The 19,188-nt window shown below is 35.7% G+C and overlaps 1 protein-coding gene across 2 annotated transcripts in view; it reads left to right on the forward strand.

Annotated features, from left to right (window-relative positions):
- The window catches only part of LOC133804695 (uncharacterized), a 61,185-nt gene extending 43,233 nt beyond the window's left edge, over nucleotides 1-17,952 (forward strand). For both annotated transcript variants that reach the window (XM_062242838.1, XM_062242837.1), the window contains 11 exons: nucleotides 11,077-11,187; nucleotides 11,298-11,381; nucleotides 11,479-11,526; nucleotides 14,964-15,038; nucleotides 15,813-15,908; nucleotides 16,071-16,151; nucleotides 16,246-16,317; nucleotides 16,653-16,697; nucleotides 16,828-16,911; nucleotides 16,991-17,094; nucleotides 17,377-17,952. In XM_062242838.1, coding sequence (XP_062098822.1) covers nucleotides 11,077-11,187; nucleotides 11,298-11,381; nucleotides 11,479-11,526; nucleotides 14,964-15,038; nucleotides 15,813-15,908; nucleotides 16,071-16,151; nucleotides 16,246-16,317; nucleotides 16,653-16,697; nucleotides 16,828-16,911; nucleotides 16,991-17,094; nucleotides 17,377-17,491 — 915 coding nt within the window. In that variant the 3' untranslated portion in view covers nucleotides 17,492-17,952. The remainder of the gene's footprint in view (nucleotides 1-11,076; nucleotides 11,188-11,297; nucleotides 11,382-11,478; nucleotides 11,527-14,963; nucleotides 15,039-15,812; nucleotides 15,909-16,070; nucleotides 16,152-16,245; nucleotides 16,318-16,652; nucleotides 16,698-16,827; nucleotides 16,912-16,990; nucleotides 17,095-17,376) is intronic.
- The last annotated feature ends 1,236 nt before the right edge of the window (nucleotides 17,953-19,188 follow it).

The following is a 19,188-nucleotide window of genomic DNA, read 5'->3' on the forward strand; positions in this document are numbered from 1 at the left end:
TTTCTATCTATAATCGGAAATTTGAAATTTTGTGTTTTTTCATAACAAATTCATTTTTTTTTCACCGGCAAGGAAAAAGAAAAAAAATCTGTCTATTCTGTCCAAAAAAAGTGGGGAATGGCTATTCGCTTGAAAGGATTTCCAAATAAGTGTTTTATTCCTTTGGGCGTGCATTGAGCCTATGATTATGTCTTGACAAAAATTTGATTGTTGTGAAAAACGTATTAAAGTCTCAATTCTTTGATTTAATTTTGTTGTCCATGGCTGGCAACTGCTTGATTAAAGATTTAGTTGTCTCAGGAGGTGCAGGGAGTTTGGGTGGTCTAGGGTGGGACCTGCGTTTTCGTAAGAATTTGTTTGATAGGGAGGTTTCTAGCTTGGCTCAGCTGTTACAATTGCTTCAGCATGTTGCTCTGCCGTCGATATTGGAGGATGGGAGGCTCTGGATTCTAGACACTAGTGGACTGTTCTCTTGTAAGTCAGGCTTTCAAAGATTGAGCTATGCTCATTTGGGTTCGGAGGAGATTTGGGCTAAAAAATTGTGGAAGTGTGTCTCCTTCCAAAGTTTAAGTGTTTGACTGGTTGTCCATGTTAACTTGTAGAGGAGAAGACTCTTGCACTCTTTATCGCCATATTGGTGTATGCTGTAAGAATGAAGGGAAGTCAGCTTGGCATTTATTCCTGGCGTGTAGTTTTGCTAGGGAGATGTGGTTTAAAGTGCTTGCCGAGTTTATGGTCATTAGGTGTATGCCCCCCTCTTGTTCTCAATTGTTCCTGTGCCGTTTAGTGGGAGGTAAGAGGGTGGCTTGTTTGTGGTAGAGTATTCTGTTGGCGACCTTTTGGCCAATTTGGATTGAAAGAAATAGTAGGATTTTTGAAGACGTTTATTGTTCAGTGGAGATTATTTAGGATAAGATCAATTTTCGGGTTGCTACTTGGGTGTATAAATCAAGAGGTTTTGAGGGGGTTTCTTTTTTGGATCTATGTAGGGAGTGGGGTAGTTTGTGGCTAGTGTGGGGTGTTTTTAGTGCTTTTTGTTTGGCCTTGTTTTTTTTTTTTTGTGTGATGTTACCACGGTTTTCATCCGCCATAAGTGAGGGCTCTCAATATATTTGAGATGAGGTTAGTCTAAGAGAAAGACCCCTCTCTTTTTCGAAAAAAAAAATAATGCTTTAACACCTTACCAAAGCGTTCAAACAAGGCTCGAGGGGACTACTTGAGTTTGTATAAGGACTTTCTCAATTTACAAACTTTTCTTGCTCCAAAGTGGTATTTGAAGCCTGGTGGAAGACTCATAAACACTTCTTCTTCTAGATCTCCATTGAGAAAATTATTTTTTTACATCTAATTGGTATAAAAGCCAATTAGAATTCACTACTAGAGACAACAACACATGTATAGAATTAATTTTAGCAATTGGAGCAAATGTTTCTTGGTAATTTATTCCATAGGTTTGGGTAAATCCCTTAGCCACAAGCCTAGCTTTGTACCTCTCAACACTTCCATTAGTTTTGCTTTTTATTGTGAATACCCATTTACATTATACAATTTTTTTCTCCCTCGGCAACTACAATTTCCCAAGTACCATTCTTTTTTAGAGCATTCATTTCCTCAAACATTGCTAACTTCAAACTCGGTTTATCTAGTGCTTTCTGATCATTTCTAGGCACAACTAGTTCTGAAATTTTAATGGTAAATGCTTTAAAGGATTCAGATAGGTGATTGTAGGATATATATTTGGCAATAGGGTGTTTGGTACAGGCACAGGCTCCTTTCCTAAGAGCAATGGGAAGGTTGTCTAATTCAAGATTTCCTGGGGCTAATTCTGGGGTAGGTTTAGGAGCAGAATTAGAACTTAAATTATGTTTTGATGGCTGAATAATATGTTGAGATGAATTAGAAGTAGGAATGAAAGAAGAATTATCTGGAATATTTGAAGAACCATTGTCCAGGGCTTGCAATTGATCATGCGCAGAGATGATTAAAGGGTCCCTACTTCTTGCGACGACATTCTTCCTTGAATACACCACATGCTCAAGGTTGTTATGATTTTTAATTAATCGTAGCATTTCCTTATATGACAAACCAATTTTAGATTCGTATTTGGGGGATTAGTTTCCTTAATAGAAATACCAAGAATAGTCTTTGGTAAAGGTTCAACAGTTTCCCAAAAATTTGGTTCCCTTAAATTCTCCCCTTGAATTAAATTTTTGGAGAAATAAGGAATATTTTCCAAAAAAGAAACATCTATAATCGTGTAAATACGTTTAGTAACAGGATTAAAACATTCATATCATTTTTTATTAGGAGGATATCCCAATAAAACACATTTTTCAGCTCTAGGATCTTAGATCTAGACCTTAATGGGAATGTAGACATAGGCGGTACAATCAAATTTTTTTAAATGTAAATCAGAATTAATTCTAGAATATGGAATTTTTGTTGAACTTTCTAATAGAGTAATGTAATTTAAAATATTGGTGGGCATCCTATTTATTAAATAAGATGCAGTAAGAGCACAACACGAGCTGTTTCTAATAAATGTCTATTTTTGTTCAGCTGCACCATTTTGTTCAGATGTATCTGGACAAGTAGATTGATGTAAAATACCATTTTCTTTTAAAAATTTTCCAAGAATTATATTAAAATACTCTGTCTCATTATTAGTTCTCAAAATACTGATTTTTGTTTGAAATCAAGCTTCAATCATTTTGTAAAAATCTGCTTTACTTCATATTTTTCTCTCATTAAATATACCCAACAAATGCGAGTATGGTCGTCTATAAAAGTGACAAACCATTTTATTCCAGAAATAGTGGTAACCTTAGAAGGTCCCCAAACATCACTATAAAAAGGATAAAAAAGTTTGAAGAATCAATGTAAAACTTACGTTGGCTCTTGGCCAATACGCAACTTTAACACTTTAAAGATAAAGGATTCAACCTTTTAAACAGAGTTGGCCAATACGCAACTTTAACACTTTAAAGATAAAGGATTCAACCTTTTAAACAGAGTTGGAAACAAATGTTTTAAATAAGAGAAACTAGGATGACCCCAATCTATAACGCCGAACCATTATTTGATCATGAACAGAAAGAGAACTAATGCTACTAAACCCTTGAGCAATTTTAGTTTTAGAAATATTATCTTCAAAATAATAGAGACCATTAATCATTCTAGCACTACCAATCGTCTTCCCCGAATTCCGGTCCTAAAAAAGACAATAAGAGTCATAGAAAATCACACAACAGTTAGAATCCCTTGATAATTTACTCATAGATAAAAGATTGCAGGTAAGATCAGGAACAAGGATGACAAATTTAAGATCTATCTCCTCCGATAGTTTTACTAACCTTTTCCTGTAATAGGTGAGGACAGATTTAAGATCTATCCTAACTTTTTTATCCCATGAGCAAGGTATATAGGATTCAAACAATGTAGAAGAATTGGTCATATGGTCAGAAGCTTGGAGTCAATTACCCACAGAGCACAAGATGGAAAAAAAACAGTCTAGGGCATTTATTTTATTACTTGATTGTGGAAGAGAAGCAGAAGGAATACTAGATGAGGCCGAGTTGGATTTCAGTAGTGCATGAAGATGTGTCATTTGCTCCTTAGTGAATGGATTAGTCTTGACTTCATTTGCAGTAGGGGTGCAGCCTGATCTTTTAGCTTTGCTCTTCCAGTTCGCAGGTTTTTCATGAATCCTCCAACAGGTTTCGCGAGTATGGTGAGGTTTATTACAGAGATCGCACCAAACTTGTGGTTTCTCATCAGATTTAGGCGAATACGAGGTATTTCTGCTGTAGCTCCTCCAACAACCAGTGTCGAGCCTTCAATAGCAGTTCCAAGGACTTTCTTTCCCAGCATAACACTCCTCCAACTCTCCTCTCTTCTGACCTCCGAGAATACTTCACCAATTGGAGGCACGGGCGGTCTTCTAATTGTTCTCCCCCTCACCTCATCAAACTTAACATTGAGTCCTATCAAAGAACTTGTAAATCTGGGTTTTCTCAATTGTTCTCTTGTGGTGTTATCCATCTTCTGCAGATTTCCTTTCGTAGGTATTGAAGAGATCCAAGTCTTGCCATATTCGCTTCAATGAATTAAAGTATTTCGTAATGCTGTCCTCTCCTTGGTTTATTTCTCCAAGTTTGAGATTCAACTCAAATATCTGAGATTAGTTTTCCAATTCAAAGTTTATCTGAATTACATTGTCCCCAGAGTTCCTTTGCTGTAGGATAGCACATATAACTGTAGCTGATTTCTTCCTCTATGGAGTTAACAAGCCACGCCATTACCATAGAATTTTCAGCATCCCAGTTGTCGTAGGTTGGATTTGTCTCTGTTGGGGCCTTCTTTTCATCAGTCCAATACCCCATTTTTCCTCGGCCTCTCAAATACATCTGAACCGATTGAGACCATCTCAGAGCGTTGTCTCCATTCAAGCGAATCGTGGTAAGTGGGAATCGGCAATAGTGGATTTGGCTGGAATAATGGTGGAATTATTGGGATTGGCTTGGGTGTTGGTAGATTCATTGGAGCTGTCTGACATGGTGAAAGAATGGAAGAACGAAAAACTAGGATTTAGGATTTGAAGGGTGCGGCTGCTTTGATACCAAGTCGACAGGAATGGGTAATTTATGTTATTATATTTCTTACACACTAACTGTGTATATATTGTGTACAAGGTTCCCTATAAAGGTAAATAAATAATACAGTAAAGGCAGAGAATAGAACCTCTTAACTACTAAAAATACTGAATAATAAACACAATAGCTAACATACAGCTATACAAAATAATTCCCAAAATAGAAAAGATTTTTCTACAACGCTAATAATCAGAATATTTCCCATTTGCTAGGGATTTTGAAGTCGTTTTGTGTTATATCAGGTCTAAGAATTAATTGGAATAAAAGTCAATTTTGGGGCCTAATGTTGAGGAAGGTTGGCTGGTTGGAAAAGCTGATTTAGCAGGGTGTGAAGTTGGGTCATGGCCTATTTGGAAATGCCTTTAGGGAATTCTCCAAATAAATTGATTTTTTGGAAGTCAGTTGTGTCGAAAGTGTCCAAATATATATATATCAATGGGATGACTCACTCATATGGTGTGTCATCACTTCCTGTAAATTATTTGTCAATTTTTAGGGCACCAATTTCTATTTGTAGAGATAATAGAAAAGTCGATGAGGATTTTTTTATTAGAGGGGGAGATTTATGAGGCGGGGAACTGGAAAACTGTCTGTAAGTTGAAAGGAGGTCTAGGGATTGGTACGCTTAGGGAGAGAAATAAAGGTTTTCTTATGAAATGGCTATGGCGTTTTCCAAAGGTAAAGAATTCTCTTTGGCACAATGTTATAAAGAGTAAGTATTGAATTCATAATAATGGGTGGGATACAAGGCTCGGAGTTAGGATGTCAGCTAGATGTCCTTGGAAAGGAATTGTTGCATTATATGAAGAGTTTTGGCAATGGTGAAGTTCAAAGTGGCCAATTGTAAACAAATTCATTTTTGGGAAGGTGCTTGGTGCGTAGAAGTAGCATTAAGAGAAGCATTTCCCAATTTGGTAGGCTTTCAGAGAGATTTTTGTGTTACAGTGGAGGGGAGAGTGATTGGAATCTTCATTTAATAAAAAATTTAAATGATATTGAGTTTATTCATTGGCTGCAAAATCAAATTATTTACCCAGTGTTGGGGGATAGAAAGATTTGGTTGGGAGATTCTTCTGAAGTGTTCTCTTGGTAATCAACATTCAATATGTTGGTAGGTAATGTTTCTAACAACTTGTTCACATGGATGGACAAGGTTTGGAAAAGCCCTACACCTTCTAAGGTTTGTTTCTTTGTGTGGCTGTTGTCTTAGAGCGTCTACGTGTTCATGAGGTTCTGCAAAGGACTTGGTAGTTTTTGTGAATAATATTTCTAATCTAATTTTATTGATGAATAGTATGACCTATGTATAGGCTGAATACAAAGAGCTAGACAACTAAGAATAAGAAAAAATATAACCTAAAGTTACCTGTCAATTGCAACCTAAAGTTAGCTGTACAATATACTCTAGGTATTTACAATGATATTTCTACACTTCCCTCAAGTTGAGTTGTATATGTTATACAAACCCAGCTTGGAATTGAATTCTTCAAAACTTGTTCTTGGTAGGGCCTTTGTTAGGATGTTGACAATCTGTTTCTTTGTAGGAATGTAGTTGAGCTCAATGATCTTTGAGTTCACCTTCTCAGAAATGAAGTGTGTCTATTTCAAAATGTTTAGTTCTGTCGTGGTGAACCGTATTTTTAGCAATGCTAATTGTAGCTTGACTATCACTGTGCATTTTAAAGGACTCGGGAGAGTCAAACCTCAATTTATTCATAAGCCTTTTGATCCACATCCCTTCACAAATACCCAAGGCCAAAGCATGTTATTGTGACTCTGCACTACTCCTTGAGACCACAGACTTTTTTTTTGCTACACCAAGTAACTAAAATACCTCATACATAGGTGCAATAACCACTGATTGATCGTCTGTAGGTCAGCTCTCCAGCTCAACTAGAGTCTATGTTAACTTCCAAGTCTCGGTTGTTGTGTTTTCTGAAGTGCAAACCAAGACCTGGTATCATTTTCAGATACCTTAGAATACGATACATTGCTTCCAAGTGCTCTTCACAAGGACTGTGCATATGTTACAACGCTGATTGGGAAGGCGATATTAGGTCTTGTATGAGAGATTGATTAGATTTCCTACTAATCTTTGATAGCTCCCCCTCTCTACTGGAGTTGAATCATCTCTTCGATTAACTTACAAGTTTGGATCCATGGGAGTGTCAACTGACTTGCTCTCAATCATTCCAGTTTTCTTTAGAAGATCTAGGATATACTTTCGCTGAGATATAACAATTCTGTCTTTTAAACAACCTACTTCCATACCAAGATAGTATTTGAGGGTTCCTAGATCTTTGATTTCAAATTCTGAGGCAAGAAGTATTTTGAGATCTGAAATTTCTCCTAAGTCATCTCCAATTAAGATTTTGTCATCCACATAGACAATGAGAATTGCTTGCTTCCCTGTTGAAGAGAACTTGAAAAATAGAGTATGATCAGCCTGGCTTTGAGTATATGCATGTTTGACAACTAACTTTGCAAATTTGTCAAACCATGCCTGAGGTGACTGTTTCAAGTCATAAAGAGATTTGAGAAGTTTGCACACTACTCGACCACTGGAGTGTTTCTCCATCCTTGGTGGAATTTTCATATAGACTTCTTCTTTGAGATCCCCATTCAAAAAAACATTTTTTTTTACATCCAACTGATATAAAGGCCAATCACAGTTTATAACAAGTGATAATAAAACTCTTGCAGTATTAAGCTCGGCGACCGGAGCAAAGGTCTCCTGATAGTCAACACCATATGATTGAATGAATCCCTTGGCAACCAATTGAGCATTGAATCTGTTGATACTCTCATTTGAATTATACTTGACGGTGAAAATCCACTTACAACCAACTGTTCGCTTACCTTGAGGTAACTCAGTGAGAACCCAAGTATCATTTTTCTCGAGCATTCATTTCTTCATCGACTGCAATCTTCCATTTAGGATCTTTCAAGGCCTCATAAATGTCTGTGGGAATCTGAATAAGATCAAGAGAAGAGACAAAAGCTCGGTACATAGGTGTTAGTTTCCCATAAGCAACATACTTTTCAATGGGGTGATTGGTATAAGTTCTAACACCCTTTCGATGAGCAATAGGTAGGTCGAGATCATCAATAGTAGGAGAAGCTAACTCATAAGTCACAGAATCCTTACCTTCGTGATTTTCAAGGTTGAGAGGGCTTTGACGAGTGTTTGAATAGTTCTTGTCTTGCATGTTGACCTCTATATTCCCAACTTTTCTCCTGCTATAAACACGAAATTCTTTGTTACCCATATCAAATTGTGCTTGAGTTTGAGGTGGTGGTAAGTTTGAAAGAGTGTTTGGATTTTCTGAGGAGGAGGTGAGGTCGGATTGACTATAGAGAAAGACGGGTTGGATGTGTTTTCTGGACTGACATCTGGTTGGATAGGAAAAAAAGGCAAGGAAGGACTAGTTGATTAATCTGGTTAGATAGACAAAGAAGGCAATGATTGAACGCTTTGATGTTCATGTGCCACAACATTGGGTTGAGGAAATGACTGAGTACTTTGATGTTCGTGTGCCTCAACATTAGGTCGAGGAAATGGAGCTTGATGATTCTTAAGAGTTTCCCAAAGTTGATATTCTTGTGAATGCTCCCCCTGAATACCAGACTTGGGAAAGAAAGTTTGATGTTAAAAAAATGTGACATCCATAGTGTTAGACCCTTTTTGTAAGTGGGGATAACTTTGGATCAAGTTTTGCTCTTTTGTGATCATAAACATGGACAAAAGTTGTACTGAGGAGAAGGCTGATATATGAGGGAATGTCGCAAGTAACAGGTTTCTTGGGGCTTTGAATTGTAGTACACGACTAGGCATACGATTGATGAGATAGGTGGCTGTGAGTAAGGCTTCCTCCCAAAACTTCAAGATGTCTGTTTTTCCTCTTAGCCACTCCATTTTGTTGCGGAGTATCAACATATGAACTAATGTGAACAATTCCTTGATCTAACAAGTATGGACCAAGAATGGAGTCAAAATATTCCTTTCCATTATCAGTTTTTAGGATTTGGATCTTTCGGTTAAATTGATTTTGAATCAAGGAATGGAAAATTTTAAAAATGGAAGCAATTTCAGATTTATCTTTCATAAGAAATGTCCATGTTGTCCTAGTATGATCATCAAGAAAAGATACAAACTATCTAAGATCCATTAATATTTGTTACTCGCGGGGGTCCCCAAATATCACTGTATAATGTGAAGGTTTGTAAGGAAGACTGGGATAAAAGTTATGGGTATACTTAGCAAGTTGACAGACTTCACAATGAAAGAAATTTGGTCTTTTGTGGACAAATAACTGAGGAAATAGTTTTTCAAGATAACCAAAATTTGGATGTCCAAGTCGAAAATGCCACAACATGATGAGATTTTCATTCGAAATAGATACAGATTTGAAAATAGAATCTAAATTGGAAAGGTTACCACAACTTGATTTGTGAACTTGTTTACTTTTAGGAGAATTCTTGAGAATATAGAGCCCATCATGCATTTCAGCACTGCCAATCACCTTCTCCGAACTCTCGACCTGAAATTCACAAAAATTTGGATAGAATTTAGTTACACAATTCAGATTTTGAGTAAGTTTGCTTATTGAAAGGAGATTACAATTTAGTTTAGAGACAAATAGAATAGATGAAAGGAGAATGTCATCTAATAATGTTATAGAGCCAGTCCCTATTACTTTGGAGAGAGATCCATCGACAATTCTGACTGTGTGGGAATTAGCACATGGTTTGAAGGTGGTGAAGACTTGTAAATCACTCGTCATGTGGTCGGAAGCCCCTGAATCAACTATCCAAGTACCTTTGTTGGAGGTTGCAGTAAATGTGTGAGATGTAAAACCTTGACGACACACTATATTGACATTTGCCTCGGTTGAAGGTGGGTTTGGCTTTGATAAATGGCTGACTTTGTGAAAAGAATTGGTGACATGAGCAGTTGATTGAGAAGTGGGCTTGGCGGATTGGAGAAGTTGTGGAGCAGCCATTGATTTGAGAAGGTGATTTTTTTGAGATAGACTCTTTGAGGAAGAAGAGTTGGCTGGAACAACCATTGCTAAGAATTTTAGAGTGAGATTGAAGATGGAAGAGGGTTGATCAGGAATAAACTTATGAGGATTTGTTTTTTTTTTTGATGAAATCGTGGAAGAAGCAGTAGGGATTGCCAATGAAGACGTCGCCAGAAAAAGCTAGTCGTCGGGGTGTTGGACGCGCCTACACACGCTGGGCGTGTGGGAGAGTGGCCGGAGATGGAGGTGGCGTGTGGGGCTCATGTGCGAATTTGTTGGGCGTCAGACTTTGGGGTTTTGTCGGCAGGAGGTGGAGCAAGCTTCCTGTGTAGGAGGTGAGAGTAGAAAATCACCCTAAAATGGTATTCTAAGGTTGAGCTCAAGATTGCAAAACCCTAATTTTTTTTTTTGTTTTGAGAAGGGGCAGAAAAAAATATTGGAAAGATTTTCCAATTTTTTTTTATTTTACTACTAAAGCTATGATACCACGTAGTTTTTGTGAATAATACTTCTAATCTAATTCAATTGGTGAATAGTATGACTTAAATATATAGGTTGAATACAAAGAGCTAGACAACTAAAAGTAAGGAAAAATATAACCTAAACTTAGCTATCAATTACAACCTAAATTTAGCTGTACAATATACTCTAGGTATTTACAATGATATTTCTACAGAAACCTTATTTTTCACTCTCCCCAGGCTGATGCGTGATCTGCAAGAAGAATGAGGAAGATGTTTGGTCATCTTTTCATATACTGTCCTTTCACAATGAAAGTATGGTACAAATTTCTATGAGTTTGGTTTTCAGTGGTGAATGGTGAAATCTGGTACTCAGCTATTTATGCACTCTGTTTCTGGAAATAAAACAAAAGATGTTGGGGAGAACCGGGTTGGCAGCTATTTGGCTTTTTAATGCAATGGACTTTAAGGATGTGCTTTTCTCCAATTTATGTGAAGATTGGAAATAATTTTTCTAATGTTTTGTTTGTTTTGATTTTCTTTTTTCTCATTAGGAATGATTGCTTGTACTTATTTTATATTATTAATAGAAGTTGAGATTTTGTTTAGAAACCAAAAAAAAAAAAAAAAAGAAAGAGAAGAAACTGTAATGTTGCAACAATAGATTAGCGATCAGTAAATAGTAATAATTAGACAATTATTCTGAATTGAGTATGTCTTTTCACTAGAGCTAATTGGTGTTTGTGGAAATGGATTTCATCACCCACTATAACCCAGATATATGTACAATTACATTTTTGTGCGATTTCAAGTCATTATATAATTTTGATTTATTTATTTGGTACTAACAGCTAATACAAAGACAAAGATGTCTGAATGATATTGCTCTCATATCTTTAAGATTTTGTGTTACTTTCGGTTCTAACCTTTGCAATTCAGGCCTTTCACCGCCATATCCCAATTCTCACAAGGGCACTAGGTTCATCTAATCCTGATTTGCTCTCCATAATATCTGATCCACCACAAGAGAGTGAGAATCTTTTGATGCTAGTAAGTTCTCTTTGTAGTTTGGTGTTGTAGTTGATATTGTTTTTGCAATGCATTTTTGCTTTAAGCTTGAAAATTTTCTACTTTCTTATGGTTTCTTTTCATCTGTTAAGGTACTGCAAATTTTGACCCAGGAGACGACGCCTGCTCCTGATCTGATAGCCACCGTCAAACATTTATATGAAACTAAATTGAAGGTTTTTCTAAATCTGATGCTTTTTTCTTCCTTAATGGTAATCTGAAAGTTTTGGTCTCTTTCTTGCATCTCAAATTGGATTAGTGTTCTTGCTGCAGGATGTATCAATTCTTATCCCAATGTTATCTTCACTTTCCAAAAATGAGGTTTGGGTTATTCTTCTCTCTTTCATGAGAATCTCTATTTACTCTTTAAGCAATGAATGTGTGTTTCACTTGTTTAAAGTAAATAGTCCTGGTGATAATGCTAGGCTTCCAATTCGCTTGATATACTCTAGAAGCAAAAAGGCTAGAGGGACAACAACTTAACCAACCCCTAGGACTTTTTGATGACTTGGCTTGTGTAATTAGCTCATTTTCCCAGTTAGCTTTTGTTCTATTGGTTATGTAATAATTTTAGTTGGTCCTAGTTAGAAGGTTATAAATAGAAACCAAGTGGGTCTAAGGGGGATGTTAGGTTTGTTTTGTTTGTAAAGAGTTTAGCTATTTGTGGAGATATCCACGTGACTCGAAAACTTGGAACCCCATATTTGTTCTTGGTATCAATAAAGATCACTGTATACCTACATTTCACTAGGATGTTATCAATTGGTATTAGAGCACCTGCCCTTGGATGACTGCTGGCTACAAGAATGTGATCACAAGGCTGGAAACGGTGGAAGAAGAAATGGAAACGGTTAGAGAAGAAGTCAAGAATGCTTCAACAGTCAGCAAAGAAATGGAAGCGATGAAGAAAGAATTAGCAGGAGGCATGGGAAGGAGGTTTGAGCTCTTACTCAAGAACCATGGAGAAGCAACTTCTTTGACACCCGCTTTGAAAAAAGGCCACGGACAAGCAACTTCTAGTACGACGTTGGCACATGTTTTCTTCATCAATGACGATGAATGGAGCAATGGGCTAGGAAAACTGGTCCTTGCGATCCCAGACAAGAATTTCGTTTATGAAGATTGGAGATGCCAAAATTTTAATGGGTCACGCTGAGATGGATGGATTCTTAAGGTTGAGAGATACTTCTCTCCAAAAAATTCGAATGAAGAAAAGCTTGAGGCTGCGGTGATTGGGTTTGAAGGCCACGCCTTACTGTGGTACCAAATGGAGCACAAACTAAGACCCATTTTGCTTTGGGGAGAGATGAAGCTACTGGTCCTACGGTAGTTCAGGTGCACTTATGAAGGGTTACTACATGAGCAATTTCTTGCTCTACGACAGGATGGATATGTTAAGGATTATCATCATAAATTTATTGAACTTTCGCCACAACAAGGTTGCTTGATTTTCTCTATGCCGATTATGAGACAGTTGTAGAAAAGAGATGCAAATTTTATTAGGCCAAGTTTCGCAGTCCACAGGAAGAGCTGGAAAGGAAATAAATTTGGACTCTGTTTACAGATTGACAACCTAGAAGATAGCATCATGCTTGTAAACAGTTTTAATATGTGAATGGAGCTTCAATATTCATCATATTTGGAATTACTGCAAGGAAGTTCCCGAATGAAGTGACATTGGGGGCGGGTTGGAAATCATTGTTTCCATTCTAGTCATTGCGCCATACATTAATTAGACCTAAGGTTTTAATTTTTCATGAGAAGGATGGAAAAGGCAACTCTATGACCCTTTCCTATTTTTATGGGTGTGTACATGCAAGGTGGAGCTAAATGGACAGAAAGCTACAAGGTTTGAGAAGAGATGCATTAGGAGATCGAACAAGTTTAACATTGCTTGATTGATTCTTTGACAAAGGCTGGCACAACAATGACATTTCAGAAGTTGACTCAACTTGAACGATCTTTGAATGTACCAGAATTGGAAGCTACATGAGAGAACTACCAATTAATCCTACCGCAGTCTCATTCATTTCACCTCGAGGACAAGGTGAATGTTTGGACCTCGGGTAATGTTAGGCTTACTTATTCTAGGGATAAAAGACAGCAGAAATAGTCTTTTATTTGTTAGTTGCTGAGGTGTTATATTCTTACTACCCTATTGGGTTAGTAATTAGAATTTTGTTATCCTAAAGATCTGGTTACAATGATTTTCATACTCTTCAAGACCTTTTGGTGTCTCCCAAACTTACTTTCTTTAATTGATTTCACTTACCCCTTTAGTCAAACTGAAATCTTGAGTAATTAAATTAAAATTACAATTAATTGATTCGTAATTGATCTTAATTATTCCGACACTCCTTAAGTTGGTGCATAGATATTTGATCATGTACAACTTGCTTACGAAGAACTCAAAATTCTGCCTAACCATTTGGTGAAGACATTTGCAACAGGAAATTTCATTCTTTATGCATGATAATATACCATATTTATAAAATATGGCAAAATTATTAAGCATCACAAAAATAGGCATTTTTTAAAATTTTGACCATAATGCCCCTCTCATTAACAACTCCTCTCTCTCTCAATCGATCTCTCACACTGTTTCTCCCTACTATGATGGTACCACCACCATTGAAGCTCTTTTTTTCTCTCTCACAAATCATCTCTCCTTTCTCAATCTGATCTCTACCCACAACCATTAGAAATATTGAAGACCCATTGAAGAACTCATCAAAATTCTGTTTTCTACATTCAAAATTTATGGTTTTATACTCTAAACTTGTAGATCTTGAAAAAATACTAGAATAAAATAAAAGATGATGAAACTGACATGAGTGAAAAGTTCTGCAACGCCAAAGTTTTCATCAAATTTTAGCGCAGAGCATTGCAGATGCATCGTTAGACATCGTTTTTTTTTTTTTTTGCTAAAAGCCATGTTTTCAATGCAGCATTGCACCAACATCGCATCAGCACCGTTACACATTGCTAGGCATTTTATTGGCCTAAAAACCATGTTTTCAATGCATAACTTTCCAAGATCTTAGCAGAGATTGGGGAGGTTTTTTGCAATAAGATTTCCTTACTTTGGTTCATCACCTATGTTTTGCTTCTGGGTCTGTTTTGATGTATTTCCCTGCTGTGTGATTGCTGTTGTATTTTGTGCAAGTGTTTTGGGTTTTGTACTATTATTTTGCCCTATTTTATGCTGATACTTGTAACCACGGTTTTCCTCCGCCACAAGTGAGGGGACTCTCAATAAACTTGGGAGGAGGTCACTCGTGAACATGTGACCTTTGTCTCTTTTTCAATATATATATATATATATAATAGCAGAAACTAAACTGAATAAGACTTGATTAAAAATCACAGCTACGCTTCTGCTGCAACTTTCTTCCTCCTAGAATATGTTAGGCGAATTTGAGGCCCATCAATTTCACTAGGGTGTATCAGATAACATTTCAAGCACTTGTGTTTTATCTAAAATAGTAAAGCAAATTTCAATATGGAACATTACCAACTACGTGCTGCCTAGCATGATTAACAAGTTGACTGAATTGTCACTAATTCCAATTTACAGAGAAAAAAAACACGAAATATGTTCAGAAGATTCCATGGTGTTGTTTTTTAGCGGTTTCTTTGGATGAGCTCCGAGAAACAATACTTGAGATTTGTTTGTACTTTTCAGTTGTAAAGATTGACTGCAGTTTTATTTCATTTCATTTTCCCCAACTGTGGCTCTAATTACTTTGAAATAACAGGTTTTGCCTATATTTCCCCGGCTTGTTGCTCTTCCTTTAGAAAAATTCCAAAAGGCCCTTGCTCATATACTACAGGTATTTATTTATTACTTGTTATCTGATTGAACACAATGCATGTATTCTGGTAAAATAATAATGTCACGTTGTTCAATATAATATTTGAATACCTTAACAGAATCAGGCCTTACACATGTTTGTATTACTCAGTCAGATTGCATTTATATTATCATAGTTGAAATTGGGACCTATTTCATATTGGCACTCGATTGTTCAGACAATTTAATCTGGTAGCCATCATACAATGATTTTAAATAAAAACTTTTGAATATATATGCAAATACAGAATTGAGTGCTCATTATTTGAGATACCAGGTTAAGTCGAGTGATCAGATTCATGTTTTGCTGCCATGGGTGTGGATGCGATTCCTCATGATAAATATGGTAGAGTTTCTGTAGATACAGAGAGAGAGAGAGAGATAGAGAGAGAGAGAGAGTATTTTTTCTCTTTTTCAACATAAATTAGATTTGGGTATTTACCCAATCCTTTTATTTGAGAAAATAAAGTAACGGTTACAGCTGTAAATATAGACTTTCCACAGTTTCGTGCATCTCAGGGATTGTAGCAATCATTGAGAGGAAAAGTATCAACAAATAATTGTACTTTTGGAACTGTGCTTCTTTTCCTTAACTCTTTCACCTTCTCGTTGAGAGCTTGCATCTATTGGGGAAAATAAATTATTTTGTGCTTTTATAGTGTGCATTACAAACTTATTGCCTAACGTGGAGAGAAAAATTTCCCCACTCAACCACCGCCGCCCCACAAAACCCTGAATTTCAATTTTATTGCAGGGTTCAGCTCATACTGGTCCAGCTTTAACACCTGCTGAGGTTTTAGTTGCCATTCACAACATTGCTCCTGAAAAAGATAGTCTTGCTCTTAAAAAGGTAAAAGTTTTCTGTCATACTGAACAATGTTGTAAAATGATCAAACTGCATCTCTCTCTCTCCTATGTCCTCTTGTTGAAAACTTTATTCTTCTACCTTTCTCTTTTCCTTTGTTATTCTCATTTCTATGCTTTAATAATTATTTTTTCTTCCTATTTTCAGATAACAGATGCTTGCTCAGCTTGTTTTGAGCAGCGAACAGTATTTACACAGCAAGTCTTGGCAAGGGCCTTGAGCCAGATGGTATGTGCATATGGTTTCTAATATGTTCATATACAAGTGCCCTGATATAATATGTTTCAGCTGCTAAGTGCTTTAGTAATTATTTTATTTTCAGGTTGACCAGACTCCACTACCTCTTCTCTTCATGAGAACAGTAATTCAGTCAATTGATGCTTTTCCTTCACTGGTCTCTTCTTTCCCTTGTGTTTTATTGATGCTAAATTTAATCTCATCTCCCATTGTAATTTTGAGAGTTGATATATGTTACTGGAATCCTGAATTGTTTTTTTGATGTCTTCCGCCTTATGGTGTCGTAACAAAGTTTAGTGAATAAAGTTACTTCTTAAGGAGTCGGATGCGTTTTCTTCCCTTTTATCTTTCTCCATAGCAAATGATTAAAATTTTTTCATTCGATATGTATGTTAGGGTATGAGATTTGCAAAAAAAATAAGCTAGTTGTAGAATGAAATGGTATATATGACTAAATAGTCTATATAATAATAGCATTTGTGATTTATCCAGGTTGATTTCGTTATGGAGATACTTTCCAAACTTGTGAGCAAACAGGTACACATTCTTAAGTTAAATTTACAGCTTCTTCTAGTGCCTTACTGGTTTTAATCATATGATTTCAAGGCAGTTATGTGAATAATCATCATTGTCTACAAACTTATCTTGGTCCATCTTCTGTCTTCAGGTCTGGAAGTTGCCAAAACTTTGGGTTGGCTTCTTGAAATGTGTATCTCAGACGCAACCACATTCTTTTCATGTCTTATTGCAGGTATGAATTGTTATTTATACGGTGATCCCTGCATTGCTTTGGTGTATCAGTCTAATCATTTGTTTTACTATGCTTTCAGTTACCACCACCACAACTTGAAAGTGCTTTAAACAAGCATGCAAACCTCAGAAGTCCCCTTGCTGCTTTTGCTAGTCAGCCGAGCTTAACAAGTTCACTGCCTAGGTACACTTTTATGTACTTAATTAATCTTCTTAAGGCTCTTAGCTAGAGGACATGTGCAGTTAATTATTTATTTGGTGAAATTTGCACTTATTTGGATTTCCTGGTAATTAATTCAATAATTCATACAAAGATACACTGCACCTTTTATTCACGGCATATTGGTGCGAGCTTGATCCATCTTTCAACAGACTTGTTAACACACAATTTAATTAGTTAATGATGAGATTTGTTTTTTGTAGCTCTTCCACGTGTCTGTTAAGTTTTTGCATTTTTTTTTGGCAGATCAACACTTGCAATTCTGGGTCTTGCAAATGAAAGGCTGCAACAATCTCACCGTTCATCATCCTTTAACTCTTCAGATGCAAGTTCATCAGTTCGCGGAGCAACACCATCATGACAGCTAAGAACCTTTGCAATTCTGGAATTTGATCTTGATTGTATATAGTTCATATGAAGACCCTGCCATGTGATAGAATACTTAAAAGTTTGGAGAAAGGAAGGTGTGATTGATTGGTTGGATGGGTGTCTGACTGGTTAAAAACGAATGAATGATTCCTTCAAGCCTCTAGTACATAAGGAGGCCTTTCAATGAATCAACTTCCGTCCTAGAAAGATCAGTTTCACTTTCATATACTTCTGACCAGCAGCAGCTGCTTCGGAATGTATCATAGTGTATTTGTCTTTGTATTTGTATCTAATCTCTCAAATTTTGGTTTATTTTTATCCTGTTTAATGCGGGTTGGGTTCGATTTACTAGTTTCATTTTGGTTGGTTAGCCTAGCCACTTGGAGCTAAGCTGTTGAAGCCTCGATTACATTCAGTATTATTGTAATAATTTCTCCACGTTCTTCTGTACTATCTTTCTGTTGATGCCTTTGGTCTCTTTATTGGCATCTAAACCTGGCCTTGCCAAAACAGAGTTTTCTTAAAAGGTATCCAATGCAAGTGAGTGGACACACAAATTTAGATAAATATAAGGGAACTTACTCATTTGGTATCTTATGTTTTTGTAAAGTATCATTTTGGTACCTTCTGTTTTCAATAATGCTCATATGGTACTCTGTATTTTAAAATTATACACATTTGATATCCTAGATTCAGATTTGATAGATAAAATTTTGTCAATATGATCAAACTGTTATCAGTTATATGTAATTAAGTAATTAAATTTAAATTTAAAATTTGCATAATTGACAGCAGTTTGATTAAATTGGTAAAATTTTATTAATTAAATTTGAGTTTAGAGTATCAAATATGTATGATTTTAAAATATAAGGCACCATATGAGCATTATTGAAAATAAAGGGTACCAAAATGATATTTTGTAAAAATACAGGGTTACCCTAAATATAAATGGATTAAGTTGATTCACTGTCGTTAATAATCCGCCTTTTGCCTGGATCTTTTCCAAAACTAGAAGTAATAATAAAAAAAAGAGTGGGAATTACAAGAAAAAATAAGATTGAAGTAGAATAAAATTTTATTGGGAAAAGTTGAGAACTACTATTTAAGAGTAGTTAATTAAAATTAGATATTAAATATATTTAGTTAAATTTTATGTATTCTTATTATGAGATTTCTCAAATTACTTTTATTTGAGTACATGATTCTAAGTGTTGGTGTAGTGTGTATTATGTGTCATAGTTAAATTGGAAATGCATTCTAATTTTTGGTTGAAGTGTCCTAAGAAGAATTCTAGATTCATAACAACTCATACTAGGCTCAAATAATATTAATTTTGAAATGCTTTACAAGTGTTTATTAAAATAACTCGTAGAAACTAAAGTTATTATTGCAAAATTGAAACTTTTATGATGTCATATATATATACGTGTAATAACTATATTTATAAGATTGTATTTAACTAAAAAAAAATTATTCTTTAAAATGTAAACATCAAGGCTTAAAATCTAAATTATTACTTTTTAAACTTTAAACCATAAAACTTAAAAGGTAAACTACAATCCTTTAAAATATAGATTTTAAGATATAAAATCTAAACCATGACTTTTTAAAGTCTAACCTCAAGACTTAAAATTTAAACTATAATTTTTCAAAATGTAAACTACAAAGAATAAAATGTAAATCACCAAG

The sequence above is a fragment of the Humulus lupulus genome, chromosome X (assembly GCF_963169125.1).
Source record: "Humulus lupulus chromosome X, drHumLupu1.1, whole genome shotgun sequence".
Classification (NCBI taxonomy): domain Eukaryota; kingdom Viridiplantae; phylum Streptophyta; class Magnoliopsida; order Rosales; family Cannabaceae; genus Humulus; species Humulus lupulus.